Genomic DNA, 18,135 nt, shown 5'->3' on the forward strand with positions numbered 1-18,135 from the left:
GTGCGTGCGTGCGTGCGTGCGTGCGTGCGTGCGTGCGTGCGTGCGTGCGTGCGTGCGTGCGTGCGTGCGTGCGTGCGTGCGTGCGTGCGTGCGTGCGTGTGTGTGTATTACACATATATGTACCCATATACAATATATAATATATTGTATATTATTTATACAATATGCAATATATTATAATATACAATATATTATATATTATACAAAATATGTATTGTATAAATTATATTGTGTGTAATATAATATATATTAATATATTATATATACATATAATAAATATATTATTTATATTAAATAATATATTTATACAATACATGTATTTACATATATTATATATATTATATCACAAAATATAATATATATATTTATTTAATTATTTAAATGCATATTTGATACTCGTGCTGGTTTAATCCTTGTACAATGCGCAGCTAGGAGTAATCGCAGCTTGGAATGTAATCACAATCAACGCTACTAGGACACAACAGCACATCGTCGCGGAATACGTTGCCTCGTACAACAATTTCGGAGAAAACACCGACCATACGAAGAGATGATGACGCTGGCCAGCAACGATAATCATGTAAACGGTCATCGTTAGTAATCTCCATGCGATGTAAGTCCTGCTAGTGCGTCCAACGATATCTATCGTCCTGTAAAACGAATAGATTCCTGTTAGAATTACAATCGTAAACTGATCGAAAAGGAATTTTAATATTTCTTTTTAAATATAACAAATTTATTATATATTCAATATATTTAATATATAATATATATATAATATATTTAATAAAAATTATATATTAAATATATATAATATATTTAATATATAATATAATTAATATATATGTACTATATATATTATATATTATATATAAACTCCTAAAAAAGACGAGTCTAATCTTTGATCCTGAAGAAAATAAATTCGCGAAGTGACTTACTCATGTGTTTCGCTGAATTGTTGACGATAAACGAGCAAAAAGTAAGCCAGAACGGGCGCGGAATAAGTGTTGACGATTAAATATGCCCCAGTAACGAAAGGCATGTAGGAACGCAAACCAACATATCCCGCTGCGATGTTTATACTGGCGAGGCTATTGGAATTTCCCTGAAATATTATTCATGCATTATAATATATAATTATAATAATTATATAAAATATATATTAATTATCTTCAAATCAACTAACCAGAGATAGACCGTCTTATTTTCAATATCTAATATTATATAATTATAATATTAAATATTAAATTCTCTTAAAATTATATTTTTATATACACAATTTTCAAATATAATAAAAAAATGTATTTCAATATATTTAATATTTTCTCATTTATTTCATTTAATACATAAATTTGCTATATATTATTTAAATACATTTGAAATGTATTTAAATATGTTATTTTTATTATATTAAATTTTTCTTATATTCGGAAAAATATTCAATTATATATTTATATATAGGTATATTTTATATTGTATATAGTTGGGAAACGTACCTGATAGAAATAAAACACGTTGCCGAGCCAGCAGTGGACGAAGACGCCGAGCTCGAGGGTTAAATCATTTTCTTTCAACGCAGCATCGATCATCGAGCTCGCGATAATTTGCAACGGTAATAGGATCACGTTGTACGGTTGGTGCAGCATCGCCGAGAGCATCACCCAAAAATTGATGATAAAAAATAGCATCGTTTTCGCAAAACGTTGCTTGTCGCGTCTAATTATTGATGTCACTCGGTAGACAAAACTTAGAAGGAACAGCATCATTATTCCCCAAAACGTCTGTACTTCGTATATTCCACTGCAACAAATAAAAAAATTACTTTTCAAATATTGTTTATTAATATTATTATTATAAGTAATAACAATATTATTATTATTATAAGCAAATATAATAATAATATTATTAATATAATGTTGTTATTATTATTATAGTTGTTTCGACGAATGATTTAAAAAATAAATTTTATTATATTTTAATTGTGTATAGTTAAAAAAAAAAAGGAAAATTATAATTTCCTGTAATTTTTTATATATAATTATGGTTTCCAAATTTCTTTATTAAATCACAAGGTGAATAAATTAGTAAATAAAGCTCCTGAATCTTCGCCGCGGCTATGTTAGATTGTGACGTCAGAGGCGAGAAAGCATAAGCTGAAAATGCTTGCTATTTTTAAATTAAAAAATTAATTTTTAAATTATAATTAAAATTAAAATTATTAAATTATTAGATAAAAGATAAATGATTATAAAGTTGCAAAAAGTTATTTTAATGCATTCTAATGTACTTCTTTGTAAAGTTGGAAAAAGTTTGTTGCAATATTAGCTATCAAAATGTTGATTACCCTCAACAAAATATTCTGATGATCTCTCTTATGTTGGAAAAAAAATTATTTTTTTTTGTTGAACAGTATTATATATTTACCTCGACGAGAAATATAATGGAATTCTTAAAACAGCATTATTGGTCATATGGCGAAGATATATACATGCCGCGACCGCCGTATCAAGCATCAACGATCGTAGTCTATATTCCTCATCTTCACATTCGTGCGCAATCCAGATCAGAAGAGCAAGCGCTGTAAAAAAATTAATATATAATATAATACCAAAGCTTATCTCGCCAAATATATACAGGGTGTCTCATTTTAATGTCCCACCCCAAATAACTTTTATTTTTGATTGTAGAAGAAAATGTTTCAGTTTCAGTGAATATTTGATATTAAAAAATTGTTAACTGCGAATCTTTATAACTCAAAAAGTACTTGATCAAAAAACACTTTATTATATGGTTTTAGAAAGTTCTTGAAATAAGAAACTAAAGAATATGCAGTGAAAAATAAATGGTTCCATTTAAGAAATTGAAGATGACCTTCACGTGGCCTTCAAGGAATTATTCAAGGTCAAACTAATGGTCACCATCTTATGCCCTTCTCGAAACTATACAACTTTTATCCGCAACATTTTCTCACCCTGTATAACCTTCTCGATAAAAAAGAAAACCGTCTCACCAGTTAGAAGCAGGAGCGTCATCCCGATTTTGCTGTCGTCCTCCTTCAACCAGCGAGCTATATCAGACAGATGTGCCCATTTGTCTCCGGTGCTGTTCAGCTTCCGCAGAACTCTGTGTCCTATCAGTAGCAACAATAGCTTAGCGCAAAGTTCTACGTGGCGCGGACGCCTAGAATTCTCGTAACCGTGTCGATCCACCTCGGTTTGCACCCTTAGGTTTGCGCTCGTCGAGTCGCTATTGTACATCACACTGTTAGCTGGTGAAAGATTCAGCTGAACGACAGACATTCGAATCTGACTCGAATTTCATCATATTTTTATCTTGGAACATAATTATGTCTATACAGGGTTTGTCTATACAAGGTCAATATAAAAATGTTTAATTAAAATTCATATTTTTCCTTATTAATGAAAAAATATTTTATTATAATGTTTTGGAAAGCTCTTAAGATGAGCTTAGCTCTTAAGATGACAAGAATATACAGGGTGTTTCCTAAAAAGTGGGAAGTATTGGAATGGAGGATTCAAAACTATGAACTTTTTCTCTTATTCTTATGTTCATATAAATGACGAGATACTTCGATAAACGTCAAGATACTTCGTCAACGTGTTGAAGATGGTTGCCGAGAGAAATTCGAGCAATACCCAGAATTTTTGAAAAAGTCAGACAATCTATGATGAGACATTGAAGCCTGTATTCAAGTTAGAAGTAGTCATTTTGAGCACGTTCTGTAACCATAATTATCTTAATTCTATTGAAAAATAAAAAGCTATAACTTGAAAACAAGGTCATATTGGACATATGTTTATATGAACTTTTTATCTTATTTTTGTGTCCTGAATCCTCCATTGCAATACTTCCCACTTTTTAGGAAACACCCTGTATAATGAGAAATAGGAATTTTAATTTGAAATGTTTATATTGACCTTCAAATAACCTTGAAATTTGACCCCAAGGTCAAGATCAAGGTCACCATCAGATTGACCCCCTCTAAACCCTACAACTTTTGTTTGAAACATTTTTCTCTACTTCCCTGCAAAGTTACGAGGGATGACAGATTAAAATGGGATACCCTGTACATTCACCATGGATCGTATCCGAGCAACTTCCTGGAGTAACGATAGAGAAAGTACGAAATCGCACTGCACCAGAAGAAGTACCACGTCTGATGCTCCTCCTCGACGAAGCTGCTGCCGGCGAGGCTGACTATGTGCAACAACCCGCCGACTTCGAACACCCCACGTATCCTTGGTCTCTTCAGGAGCTGTGTCCAATTGTTTAAAAATTTATTAATTAAATATTAATTAAAAATTATTACTTAAAATTATCAATTATTATTAATTAAAAATTATATATTATATATTATATATTATTAAATTATATAAAATTTATATATATACTTATTTATATATAATATTATATATAAATATCAATTATAATATTATATATAAATATTAATTATAATATTATATATAAATATTATATAAATTTTATATTATATTAAATATTATATACATATTATAAAATTATATTACATATTAAAGATATTTCAAAAAAAATATTTTATAAGACATAAACATCTTTCTTAGCCACTCTTAATCAATTTATTTACTATTTTCTAATTAAATAAATAAAGTTTCTCACCTCTTTGAGAGATAAGTCGCAGTTTACGCAAAGATCGCAATTTATGTACAAGATGCTGACAATGAGTAGAACCAATAGAGCGTTGAATATACTCGTTCGGTGGAGCAAAGTCACGCTTTCAGAATTGTAAAGATAATATATGCCTAGGAAGAAGAAAAAATACACCAGAAAGAAGGAGACGCTTCTTTTATGCATCGTCCAAGCTACGTTTCGCGCGCAAAACATAATGGCAAGTATCTGAAAGAAGAAAAATATAATTGACAGATTTTTTATACATTGTGTTTAAGGCTCCTGGAGCTCTTCACTAATCGTATTAAAATTGTATTCCAATATGGAATTATTATTAATAATTATTATTAATTATAATTATTATTATTTATATTTTGCCAACCATATTGGAATTGTATTCCAATATGGAATTATTATTTATAATTATTATTTTGTATTTCAATATGTATTCTTTTTTCAGAATCGTGTGCTTTCTCACCTCTGACGTCACAATCTAACATAGCCGCGGTGAGGACCAGAAGCCTTAAATAATAGAAAGAATTCTTTTCTATTATTCTTTTTATTATATAAGCTTTCTTGCAACAATCTTTCAATTATCTCTCTATTTTACTCACTTGACACTGGAAGAACACGGCAAGAGCCATCGGACGAAAGTCATACTCAACTATCCTGCTGATTAGAACAGCCTTCATCTCTTCAAGAATGTCGTTGTAAGATGAGACAATCATCCTGGTCATTTCGCTGGATCTGTCAAATGTCTTCAACCAAGCCGCATGCAAATTTACAGTGTTCAAATACTTCTGGTGTACATCTGGAAGATATCGTAGCAATGTTTTATTCATATATCCATTAAATCGGTTTCCAAATGCCTGATTTTTTAAATTTTTTAGTTTCTAATTCTAAAGAATCTCTCCCTCTCTCCCATCCTCCTCTCTTTCTCTCAAATTCTTACAAAAGTGGACTGTCAATTTCTTAATTTTTTCACGTTTATAATTTTACGTTTCTCTCATTCTTCTCTATTTAACTATTAATTTCCTTAATATATAATATCAACTTTCTCGAGAAAAATAAATAATGTATCAATTTATGTATATATTTATTTTTATCTAGAAAATAAAAATATTTTCCATTCGGACACTTTTTGCAGGACCTATAAATTATTCGATTTTCCTATTTTTAATAATTTTTTTATTTAGCTTTTTTTAATCTCAAAAGCTTCAATATTCAAAAATTAAAGTTGTTTATGGTATCAATTCCTAAAAAAGGTCACAATTAACTATACAGTTAAAATAAAAAATTGCTATATTTTAAATTAATTAAGCTAAGTTAAAAAGTTATTAACTTACCTTTTTTTAACTTTTAACTAATTAACTAAGTATTACCCAACCCTGCCAAAAAGTGTATAATTCTTAAATCAGTGCTCACATTCAATTTGCGACTCTTGATCGACGAGTTTCCGGAAACGATCGAGCACCTGCTTCGAATTGTAATGGAGAAGAAATAGCCGCTTCATATCATCCAGCTCGTAAATGCTGTCCACGAACGAAGAGCCGAGATTCCCGAAAGGAATAGGTAATCCGTAGATGGTCGACAGCGTCGCCGCGATGTCGAGTTGCTCGATCTCGACCGGTTCGCCGTCTTTCCGACGCGAACAGCGTGTCTGTCCTATTGTGACGAAGGGCACAGTTGTCTCCTGAGGTGTCGAGCCGCCGTGACCACCCGAATCTTTCATCCCGTGATCGCCACAGATAACGAAAAGCGTCCGTATTCGGTTGGCGTTCTAAAAATGAACCAGCCAAGATAAAAATTAAAAATTAAAGATAAAGGAGAAAAAAACAACCCAAATAGCAAGCATACGTCATTTCGACGTTTAATGGCGTCAGTTTGCTACTTGGAAAATAAATTTAACTTCTAATCTTCCCCAGTAACAAACTGATGTCATTAAACTTCAAAATGACGTCGTTAGACGTCAAATTGACGTCATTTTGACGTTTAATGATGTCAGTTTGCTACCTGAGAAGATTAAAAATTAAATTTACTTTCTAAGTCAATTTGGGAAGTAAAAATTTCTAATCTTCCCAGGTAGCAAACTGACGTTATTAAACGTCAAAGTAATGGCATTTTGACGTCTAATATCATCTGTTCACTCTACTTGGATAATTTTTTTTTAATCTAAGATAATAAATCTAAAATAATCTAAAACATCTAAAACATATATAGAGATAGTAGATAGCAAGCGTACGCCATTTTGACGTCATTGGACGTCTAAATAACGTCAATTTGACGTTTAATGACATCAGTTTGCTACTTGAGAAAGAATTACAAATTGAAAATTAAGGCATCTTTCGGACACCGACCCAATACTGCACTCTTCGAGCTATCTGATCGATGATCTCGTCCATTTCCTGTAGTTTGGGTTTAATCGATGGACCAAACGGACCCTCAACATGACCAATGTGATCGAGTCCCAGGTAATGGAGAATCAGCATGCTCCAATCATAGCTATCCAATTCTTGTCCTACATGTCGAGTTACATTATTATCCACCTGTTAATAAAATTGAAAATCTAATAAGTAATTGATCAAAAAACTAAATTAATTAATGAAATAATAATTTATCGTAATACGGTTTGTTGCCGGGGTGATCAGATTCTAATTACCTCTGTAAAGTCTGTAACAAAGAAGGAAGTAGTGCCGTCATGGCGCTCGAACATATCAGGAAACAGGGACAGCCAAGTGTCATCTCCGTAAAATATCAGTTTGTGGCCCTTATTTTTTGCTTGAAGTAACAAATTGTCGCTGTGCAAAGGTTTACTTCCAAAGTTCAGTACTATGTCTACAAAATTCGGCACTGTACCAGTCATCATAGCCTGTCGAGAACAAAAGAATTTTAATTAAATGTTATTTTCATATGAATAAATAATAAAATTACTAAGAATTCTTTTTACCTTAATTCTAGGCATTGTTACTGTTGGCGATTGCAACTTGACTCGTAACAAGCATCCTGAAGAGTTTGCCAGAAGCTTACTCGTCACTGGCATGGCAGCATTCCCTGTTGGACCTGCTATAAAATCCCATCGCAGCCCATCGATCACCATAATTATCAATCTTACTATCATCGGTTTATATAGTGTATGTATACGTTCCCCTATGCTGAAAACAATGTGTGTATTAATATATAGTTTTTAATATACATCTATAATTGCATTATTAATTTTTAATTTGATAGAAATATATATATGTTATTGTTATTTATTATTTATATTGTGTAAATATATATATATATATATATATATATAGTATTTATATTTAATTTTTTATATTTATATATATTTTTTATTGCTTATATATATATGTATAAATATATATATATTTTTAATTAGTGTATTAATTTACGCCTATAGTGACATTAAACATTTTTACTAATTTAATAGAAAAGAAATAGAAATAATAGTCAACATTAATAATATATTTTGCAATAAAACTTTAATAAGTAATACATTAAAAAATAATATATTGTAAAATATAAATATATATATATATATATAAACAAATAAAAATTAAAATAAATATATATTAATTAAAAATATTAAAGGAATTAATTTTGTCAAAAATTTATTAATACAAATAATATTTAATTAAAAATGGAGTAGCGCAAAAGTGAGGTTAAGTTAAGTTAGGTTAGGTTTACCTCACGTTGCCGATGCGATTCGGAATATCCAATCGCGAGGCGATCGCGTCGTCATGAGAAGCGATCGGGAAAAAACCGTATAAAAATAAAATAATGGAAATCGGCGCGATCAAAATCACATAGAACAACAATAAATTATATTTCTTGTATTTATGCATCTTGGCATTTTCGCGACTCGGAGCCGGCAATATCGAATATCGATCTATCGAATCGAACATCGATTTGCAAGATATTCTCGATTTAATTAATCGATATTTGTTCGAAATGCTTTGAAAGTCTCTTGATCCGATCTGCGATTTTTATAATACTTTTCTACTAATTATTGACGCACAACGCGTTGAGGAAATTTTATTACAGCTTTTGCGAATAATTTCCAGTCGAATATTAATATAGAGTCATCTATTATTATGAATAATAAAACGTATTTTATTTTATATCACGTGCAGGTCTATCCCAGGTAGCAAACGTAAATGACTTTTAACGTTTAAATGAATTTTAACGTTTAATGACATTGGTTTGTTACTTGGGATGTGATCTTGCTATTTTATGTCAATAGTCTTTATAATAATCTTTTTTTTTTCAAGTTATATACAAAATATATTCATGGTCCAGGTTTTTAGTGATCAAAGAGAAAATCCTAAAATTTTCAAAATTGTACTTTTTGTTTAAAAATATCAAAATTGGAAATGATAAATATAATAACAAAAAAGCGAAAAATAACAAATGCAATGTGTAAATCAGTTAGAAAAATTTACTATTAAATTTAAAATATGCTGTAATTGTGTTATTCAATTATTATTAAATTCGAAATAGATTATTATTATATAATTAATTATATACATACATATGTAATTGAAAATATTAATATTAATATTTTTATTATTTATATATTTATATGTAAATTTTTATTTTATATACACAAATAAAATATTAATATTTATATTTTTGTTATGTATATTTTTATTTTAATATATATGTATATACCCTTTATTTATTTTTATCTGAAAAATATAAATACTAATATATTTTCAATTCAATCACTTTTAGCAAAAACTATACAACCAAAAGCTTTATAAGGCTTTTCACCAAATATTTTTAATTCAAATTTAAAGATTTTTCAATTGAATATAAACCTGATATCAAAATTCATGATTAAATGTAAGAATCAATAATATGTATATAGCAAATGTCAAAATAAAAAAAAATTCATCAGATTCTTTTAATATTTTGCGACTTGGAAAACTTAAATTTCGACATATTGATATATATATTAATATAATTCTAATTATAATTATGTCGAAACTCCGTTTTAGAAATTGTTTAAAGGCGGATAAAGAGATCCATTAATGGAAATTTTTTCTGCTCAAGAGAAACAAAAAAAAAATTTTTTCTTCTATACTTAAATAGTAAGAATACGTCATTTTTTTGACGTCAAATGACATCAAATTGACGTATTCTTGCTATTTACGCGAATGTAGAAAAAAAAATTCATTTCTTTCCAATTAGCAAACTGACGTCATTAAACATCAAAATGACGTCATTTAACGCCAAAACGACATCGTTCGACGTCAAAATGACGTCGGTTTGCTACCTGGAGAGAGAAAGAGAAAATTTTTTATCCGTGCTCGATGAAAATACGCGCCTTCATCGTCACGCGGAGTCAGACCACCCTATGTGTAGAAAGAGACTCGAATCCGGCCGCGAGGGTGATCAATAAGTGGAGGAGGAGGCCGTTTTGTCGACCAACGTAACGGTGACGCGACGTTAAAACCTGAGCTCTCCATACGTGGCGATGTCGTTTCGCGAAAAACGCGACCACCGTCTGTGAAATCATGTTTCGGTAATTCCTGCTAATTCCTGCTCGACGAGATTCCGGATTTCCTCCCTCAAGTAAGTGCGAATACATTCCGAGCTCTTCCGCTTACGTAAGGCCGAACCTCTCTGAGAACATTGAAAATATTATTCGGATTTTCTCGAACTCTCTCTTCCTCAAGATAGAATATTTCAGTTTCTAATTAATAAATTAATAAAATCATTAATAACATAAATATATTTATTAATAATAATAATAAAATTATTAAAGATATAAATATAATTAATTATTAATAAAATTTTGAATAATTAATATAATATTATATAATATTATATAATTAATTATTCAAAATTAATAATATATAATTATATAATAAGTATATAAGAATGTAAAAAATATATTAATATATGTATATAATAATTAATATTAAATTGAAAATTTTATTAATAAATTAAATAGCTCTTTTTGATGTTTTGCATGCATATTGTGCCAGAATTAATTGGAAGAAACGATTTTTTATTAGCGACAACATGGTATCCCTGGAAGACAGTTGGAAGGAGGCCACGGAAGGCCTGGACGATGCGATTTGCGACGCCTGGTTCACGCGTCTCCAGGAGGTTTACTCCGAGGAGAGACGCACATACCACAATCTGAACTCGCTAAGAGAGAAACTGAACCATTACTACGAAATTAAAGGGAATCTCAAAAATCCACGCGCCGTCCTGCTCGCTATATTCTTTCAAAAGTGAGTGACATATGTACTTTTAGATTTTTTTATACAGGGTGTAGGAGACCTACCGTAAAAAAAAACTAATTTTTTCTCAGTGAAAATGATGAGGGATGAGGCCGTCATTTTTTTTGTATCCCAAACTGACTTCATTAAACATCAAAATGATGTCATTTGCTACCTAGGATGTTATCAATTTTTGCCATCATGTATCTTCATACCCAAGTAGAACAGAAAATCAAAATGATATTATTTTGATTCTCTGTTCTACTTGGGTAACTTCCCAGGTAGCAAATTGACGTCATTAAACGTCAAAATGATGTCATTATAGACGTCAAAGTGACATCATTTTGACGTTTAATGACATAAATTTGCTATTTGAATTACTTCATCTATTAAACTTAAAAATTCTATTAAAATAAACTCTACCTGAATTTCACTGAAGAATATAATTTTGTAATATTTTATTTCCACAAGACTTCCCAGATAGCAAATAACATCATTTGAACATTTAATGACGTCAGTTTACTATTGAGTTAATCTAAAAATCCCCTTTATTTTCGATCACTTATAATTTAAAAATTATTGATGCCTCGACATTTTCATTCACTGACGAAAAATCGTCTCAAAATGATCCCAGGAGTCTGCCATTAACAGATTATACGGTATCTGAGACACCCTATGTATATATTTTTATTATATTAAATTGAATATTATTAAATCACCATTATTTTTATCGTTAATAATTCTGAAAATTCTATTTCTATTTCAGTTTTGAGTATGATCCCAAGGCTCTAGATGGCGAGGACAAAAATCTTGAACACTTCAATACTTTCGCCGATGAAGCTGAAATTCCGCCGGTTAGTATATTCCATCAATTTCATAATAAATCTAGTATCCAAATACATATATTAATATACAAATGCGATAAGCATATATATAATGATTAATACTCAAATTTAATTGTTTTAATAAATGTCAACCATCAAAGTTGAATGTATCCTTTCATAAGTGTAACGTATAATCTTCTTTCTCAAAAGGATGCAGAGCGCAGAGAAGAAACGTGCGCCCTCCTGAAAGTGGCAGCTACTCATAGCACCGAGGCGCATAAAGTAGGGGGTGCATTCGGTGGCGAAGATGCTCATTACTTTCTGGACCTGGACATGGCGGTACTCGGCTCCTCGCCGGACAGTTATGCCGAGTACAGGGAGCGAATACGGGGAGAGTATTCCTTCCTCAGCGAACCCATGTATACGGCGCTGCGACTGAAGGTAAAAATCACCATGTTCGATCGAAATATCCCAAATACCAAATTGACGTCATTTTGACGTTTAATGACGTCAGTTTGCTACCTGTGTGAAGATTAGAAATTAAATCTACTTCCCAAGTAGCAAACTGACGTCATTAAACGTCAAAATGACGTCAATTTGACGTCTAATGTCATGACGTGTAACTTGCTATCTAGGAAGATTAGAAATTAAATTTACTTCCCAAGTAGAACAGAAAATCAAAATAATATCATTTTGATTTTCTGTTCTACTTGGGAAACTAACATCATTAAACGTCAAAATAACGTCATTAAACATCAAAATGACGTTAATTTGACGTCTAATGACGTCACTCGACGTCAAAATGACGTATGCTTGCTACCTGGATTAGAAATTATCCAAGAAAAAAAAGATTTGATTTTTTCTTGTTCACGAAACAGTGCGATAGTATTTCTCTTCACGGATATTTCTACGCTTGTTACAGGTGTTGCAGAACTTCCTCCAGATCCCGAATATCTTCGCCACCATGGAGTTTCGCGACAAGCTGGAGGATCAGGCGCGCCAGAACATCCAGGCGGAGGTGGAGCTGTTGTCTTAGAAATCTCCGTCGTTTCGCTTTTGTTTTTCCGAGGGATTTCGAACCGCGAACGGTCATCGACCTTCAGCAGCCTCGAAGAAGATGCTCGCGGAAACCCTCTCGCTAGGATTTGTCAGGACTCGCTTTCGTCAAACAAGACGAGAGGAATTAGGAATTAAATGAAGGAGGATAGAAAAGAAAGAAGATAATGATTTCACGATGACGAGAAGGATTTCAATGCCTACCTCACGGAGAAAAACACTTAACGCCGGTTTCGCAAACACGCAGGGCAAATATATTAAATAAGAAGGGTATTAAAATCGTATCCTCTGTTTTTTTTCTTTTTTCTTCGATAATATGTCGAGTTAAAAATGATTTAATGCCCCCATGTAGCAGACTAACGTCAAAATGACGGCAGGCTGCTATCTGGGGCATCACTTTATAATTTTTCTTTTCTTAGTAACAATAAATTCAATAAATATAAATATAAAAATAATTTAAATAAAATTACATCGAATTAATTAAATTAAATATTTTTTTTTACAAATTTATGCAAAATTTTTTTCTTATCGCACAATTTATTTAATAATTGTTCGTTTCGCATAAAATTCTTGAGTTAATGCATCATAAATTTTACAATTGATTTAACGAAAAAGTTACCTGAAATTTAAGAATTGCGATTTAAAAATGCTTTCAATTCTTTTTATGTAACATAGAGGTGTAACACTATTAGATAATCAAAAAGTATTAGTCTAATTTTTAATCGTAAGTAAAATAATTATTTTTTTACTAGCAATGATTTTAATTTAACAATTGTTTGATAGATCGAAGAAAAATTATCTTGGCATTGCGATATTAGATGATGAAAAGTAAAATTTTGCAAAATTAATGAGACGGTTTTATCGTGACATATTAGGATTTGTAAATGGAATTGACGTATCGATAAATGTGTAATATGAATATATATATATATATATATATAAATATATGTATATTTTAGAGAGCGTATATTTTTCTCTCTTCGGCAAAAAAACTTTACTACTTTCGATAAATATTTAACTTTAAAAGTTCTAGAACTTTTGGCTGACGTTATAAAAATCCTCACAAAGAGATAACCTTGAATGACCTCCAAAGGACATTTTTATATTTTATTAAAAAATTATTAAAAAATAAAAGTTTGAGTATTATATTTTTTAGCAAATAAAAAGATAAAAGCTGATAAAAGAGACAACTGCAACAATTTGACTTTTACAGTGTAAAGGTAAAAAATTTATCATTTCTTACGTTTTTGTACATTCGAGGTTATCTTGAGATGCTTGAGAAAATAATTGTGTCAGTTTTTTGGAAATTTAAGCTCTTTGTAAAATGCATATAAATTTTAAATCATTTATCTTTGAAATAAGCGTTTACATTCCTTTATTTTTATCGATAATGCGAATTTTACGAAGTGAAAATTATAATTACTGCTATATACAAGAAAATGTTAAGGCTCGTATCAAAATGTTAAAAGAAAAAAGAATGAGTTATTGTTAAATAATAATAAGATGCGGCGTTTTTTGCGAAATTTGAGAAGATCGCCGATTGAAATATATATTACAAATAATGTACAATGGAATAAAGAAGATTATTAAATACATCTCACGTTATATTGTCCATGTTAATATAACATTTGTATTCCTACGCGAAGCAGAATAAAGTTGATTTCAGTTTAAATTTTTTCATGTAACAAAAAAGAAAAAAAGAGAAGAGAGAAAAAGAGCGATATCAATATTATTTACTGTTAAATTTTAATAAAAAAAAAATATAAATTTTATATATGTGATGTTTTATATAATTTACACTTATAATAATTTAAAACAAAATTTCGAAAATTGTAACGACTCGTTATACTTCTTGTGTGTAGTAAAAGTAATAAATTATATTCTTTTAAAATCAATAATTTTTTTTAATTCATATTTTTCAAATTTTCCAAATTTTCAAATATTTTAAATTCATATTTTTCCAATTTTCAAATTTTTGAAAATTTATATTATTTCAAATTTTTGAAAATTTTTCAAATAGTGAGTTACATGAATAAAGTAACTATCCCAATTCCCTAGCGAATATTTATTTTCGTCCCTTCATCGATTGCTACGTTTCCAAGTAAATGACTGATTGTCGTTTACCTTAGATACGCAAAGGTACTCTTATAAGGAGATTAACTAAGTAGCTAATTATTGCAATAGAAGATAGCAAAGATTTATTTATCATCATAAAGATTGATATATATTATGCCGTCCCAACATGATGCAAATGAAAAGATTTGCGACGAAAATGAGGTAAAAATTTATACATATATATATATATATGAATAGCAGGTTTAAAAAAATATAATAAGGAAAGTGTACCTAAATAAGTGCGAAAAACTTTATAAGATAATTCTCTGTTAAAATTTAAAATAAGTTTTTCATATCTAAATTATATCCACACTTCTTCAAAGAGAGAGGTAAAAATTAGGCTTTTCTTTTTTTCTTGAAAACTATTGATTTTACGAAAAAAAGTTTCTAGAGCAATCAAGCTTTCTAACGCATATTTTTAAATAATCACATTTCCGTTCGATTAAAAAGTTCTAATAAAAAATTGAATAGAGGTTGTTTGGTTGTTAGTTTCATCCCTATACCGATATACCCTTATATACTAGGCATTAAAAAATACTAATAAATATCGTTTTTACAATTAGAAAGTATCCGCCAAATTTCACTTTTTTAATTTGTCCAAAATTTGAGAAATAAATTAAAAACCTAATTTTTATCTCCCCCTTTAAAAAAGTATATGTTTATATAAAACCTTTCTTTAATTTTTAACAAAGAATCATTTCTTAAAATTTTTTGTGTTTACTTAAGAATATTCTGTGATAAACAAAAATGACATAAAAAAAAAACTTAAAAAAAAATTAGAAAAATTTTTAAATTATTACAGGCGCCAAGATATCAAAACACTTACCGCATGGAATCGCGGAATCCGTTCAAGGCCGATTCGGTGGACAAGATCGTAAGATCAGTGCTGAATAATCGTCTAGACGAGCTCTCTTATGACGACACAACAGTCGCAAAATTGTGCGGCGACGTAGCCTCGGAGATACGTCGACGCGTGAAAAAACTTAATTTCGACAGGTAGTGTTTGAAGAAGCTGCATCCTCGAAGATTTAAATCTGACACGTTACGAAAAAAACGTTAGAAATTTTTTTAGAAGAATAAAATTAATTTATTTGTGAAATAAATTCTTCGATTTATTTTTAATTATTTAATTTTTTTTGTAAAATAAATTATCTAATTTACTTTTTAATATTATTTCCTTTAGATTATATAAAAAAAAATATGAAATTTTTGAAATATTTTTTAAACAATTTTTTAATATTTTTGAAACACAATATATTTTAAAATTTTTTGTTTATCTATTATTACACTATATTATATCTATTAATTTATTTTTAATTATTTTTTTAATAAAATATATATTCTTTAATTTATTTCAATTTATTTTTTTCAATTATATATATTTTTTTAGTATAAAAAATATCAAATTTATTTAGTGTAAAATTATTAAAAGAATTATTTCAGAAATTATATAATTTAAAGAAAATAATATTAAAAAATAAATTAGATAATTTATTTGATAAAAAATTGAAATTGATTAAAAATAAATTGAAAAATTTATTTCTTAAATAAATTAATTTTATAAATTCGTCTAAAAAATTTTATAAAATTTTTTTTGAAAATATTTTTGAATATATTTTAAACATACTGCTATTTCATTTCTTCAGACACAAGATCATCGTCACGGTCACGATAATCGAAAAGGCTAGTCAGTCTGTAGAAACAGCGGTAGGTTTTCTGTGGGACAGCGAAAAGGACAATTATTCTCCCTTCTTTCTCGAAGGTCGAACTTTCTACGCTCAGTGCTGCGTATTCGGTGTTTATTATGAGTAATTATTATGCAAAAATTTATGAAAAGTTGTGATACATTAGTCGTTAATTAATTAATAATAAATCTTGCAATTAAATTTAGTATTCAAGATGATTCATACTAAGTTTTATTACAATTTATACATTCGTTTTTTTTGTAAATAACTATATAAAGTTAATTAAATTTTGAAATTTTTAAATATGTAATTATATCTTGTTATTTGTGGTATAGAAATTTAATTTAATATAAATATTTCTTTTTAATTTTATATTAAAAAATTCAAATTAAAGCTTATTTCAAAGATTTTCTTATAACCTTAATTTAAATTATTTAACTGAAATTTTTACTATTGAAATAAGCATTTTTTCGATACAAAATATATTATTCTTAGTATGTTCAAATTTTCAAAATTTTATCCTGTATCAAAGTATAAATTATTATAAAAATCGAGAATAACAATAAAAATGATATAAATAGCTAAAAATATATATATGTATTATTATAAATGAAAAATTGTTATTATTTAATTATACTTTGTATATATACACACTAGATAAACGTTATCATCTGACCATTGTTATAAAAAAAATGTCATGAGATACAAAATAGATCAACATCGATGTTACAATATGTATTCAATTATAATAAAAAGTATATATCACAATTAGATGTTTTTTGCAATATAATACAATATACAACATATGCGTCACGTGATGTAATTAACGTTGAAAATTCAAGATATAAAATGCGCAATTGTCATATATAATTGTCTATTGATTAGCGTGCGGGGGATTGCAATTAATTGTGTTTTCGCAAGTGATGAGTCATATAATGAAAGAGAAATGAACGAGAGCAAAGTTATCCGACGACGGCGAAGCAATCGTGTCGAGGTGAGCAAAACTCATATATATAACTTTAATTAACAAGTATATACTTGTTTACGTGCGTATAAAATTAATTGCTTAGTAATCCAATTGACTTAATCATCCATTTGATTTAATAATCCATTTCATCTATATATATATGTAAAATTGTTGTAGCAAAAGTACGTATTGCTGTTATTGCGACTTTTAAAAATGGATAAAAAATCGATAAAAAATTTATGAAACACACCTATTCAAAATTGAAGGATCCCCTCAAATATTCTCTCCTACAACTAAAACTAACAGACCTATTTTCAGCTGAACTGGCTACACTAGTTCAAAGTTTATTTCTTTTCTTCCAATATGGAGTAAAAAAGGGTTTGTTCTTTTCAACTGAACTGGTTGCACTAGTTCAGATTTCATCTTTTTCCTTGTAATGTGAAGTAAAAAAGATAAACTCCGAACTAGTGTAACCGATTTAGCTGAAAAGAACAGGTCTGTTCTTCTTGGCTGATCTAGTTGCACTAGTTCAAAATTTATCTCTTTCCTTCAAATTTAGAATAAAAAAGATAAACTCTAAACCAATT

At 29.0% G+C, this 18,135-nt stretch overlaps 3 protein-coding genes across 3 annotated transcripts; 2 read left to right on the forward strand and 1 right to left on the reverse strand.

The window, feature by feature from the left end:
- Window positions 1–319: 319 nt before the first annotated feature.
- On the reverse strand, window positions 320–8,566 carry PIG-G (phosphatidylinositol glycan anchor biosynthesis class G). The gene is made up of 13 exons (XM_029321063.2): window positions 8,356–8,566; window positions 7,613–7,817; window positions 7,325–7,534; window positions 7,023–7,211; window positions 6,091–6,445; window positions 5,280–5,476; window positions 4,657–4,893; window positions 4,098–4,276; window positions 3,011–3,246; window positions 2,425–2,578; window positions 1,497–1,800; window positions 939–1,105; window positions 320–650 (listed from the first exon to the last, which is right to left on the reverse strand). The coding sequence occupies exons 1-13, from the start codon at window positions 8,511–8,513 to the stop codon at window positions 407–409; spliced, it is 2,835 nt and encodes a 944-aa protein (XP_029176896.1). The 5' UTR covers window positions 8,514–8,566; the 3' UTR covers window positions 320–406.
- Window positions 8,567–10,029: 1,463 nt separating this feature from the next.
- Window positions 10,030–14,376, forward strand: LOC114944984 (uncharacterized). Its single transcript, XM_029321053.2, has 5 exons — window positions 10,030–10,245; window positions 10,692–10,913; window positions 11,668–11,755; window positions 11,936–12,166; window positions 12,648–14,376. Exons 2-5 carry the CDS (start codon window positions 10,699–10,701, stop codon window positions 12,759–12,761), a joined length of 648 nt encoding a protein of 215 aa, XP_029176886.1. The 5' UTR covers window positions 10,030–10,245; window positions 10,692–10,698; the 3' UTR covers window positions 12,762–14,376.
- A 445-nt stretch (window positions 14,377–14,821) lies between these two features.
- On the forward strand, window positions 14,822–16,713 carry LOC114944949 (dynein light chain Tctex-type protein 2). The gene is made up of 3 exons (XM_029321013.1): window positions 14,822–15,058; window positions 15,699–15,892; window positions 16,543–16,713. The coding sequence occupies exons 1-3, from the start codon at window positions 15,011–15,013 to the stop codon at window positions 16,706–16,708; spliced, it is 408 nt and encodes a 135-aa protein (XP_029176846.1). The 5' UTR covers window positions 14,822–15,010; the 3' UTR covers window positions 16,709–16,713.
- The last annotated feature ends 1,422 nt before the right edge of the window (window positions 16,714–18,135 follow it).

The sequence above is a fragment of the Nylanderia fulva genome, unplaced genomic scaffold, assembly GCF_048542155.1.
Source record: "Nylanderia fulva isolate GAGA-0341 unplaced genomic scaffold, ASM4854215v1 Scaffold74, whole genome shotgun sequence".
Classification (NCBI taxonomy): domain Eukaryota; kingdom Metazoa; phylum Arthropoda; class Insecta; order Hymenoptera; family Formicidae; genus Nylanderia; species Nylanderia fulva.

Coding starts and splice junctions, on each gene's coding strand:
- PIG-G (XM_029321063.2), bottom strand. CDS start 8,513: ATGCATAAATACAAGAAATATAATTTATTGTTGTTCTATGTGATTTTG. Junction 4,894..5,279: donor CCGTGTTCTTCCAGTGTCAA/GTGAGTAAAATA, acceptor TTCTTCTTTCAG/ATACTTGCCATTATGTTTTG. Junction 1,106..1,496: donor ACGTGTTTTATTTCTATCAG/GTACGTTTCCCA, acceptor ATAATATTTCAG/GGAAATTCCAATAGCCTCGC.
- LOC114944984 (XM_029321053.2), top strand. CDS start 10,699: ATGGTATCCCTGGAAGACAGTTGGAAGGAGGCCACGGAAGGCCTGGAC. Junction 10,914..11,667: donor CTCGCTATATTCTTTCAAAA/GTGAGTGACATA, acceptor TTTCTATTTCAG/TTTTGAGTATGATCCCAAGG. Junction 11,756..11,935: donor ATGAAGCTGAAATTCCGCCG/GTTAGTATATTC, acceptor CTTTCTCAAAAG/GATGCAGAGCGCAGAGAAGA.
- LOC114944949 (XM_029321013.1), top strand. CDS start 15,011: ATGCCGTCCCAACATGATGCAAATGAAAAGATTTGCGACGAAAATGAG. Junction 15,059..15,698: donor AGATTTGCGACGAAAATGAG/GTAAAAATTTAT, acceptor AAATTATTACAG/GCGCCAAGATATCAAAACAC. Junction 15,893..16,542: donor AAAAAACTTAATTTCGACAG/GTAGTGTTTGAA, acceptor TCATTTCTTCAG/ACACAAGATCATCGTCACGG.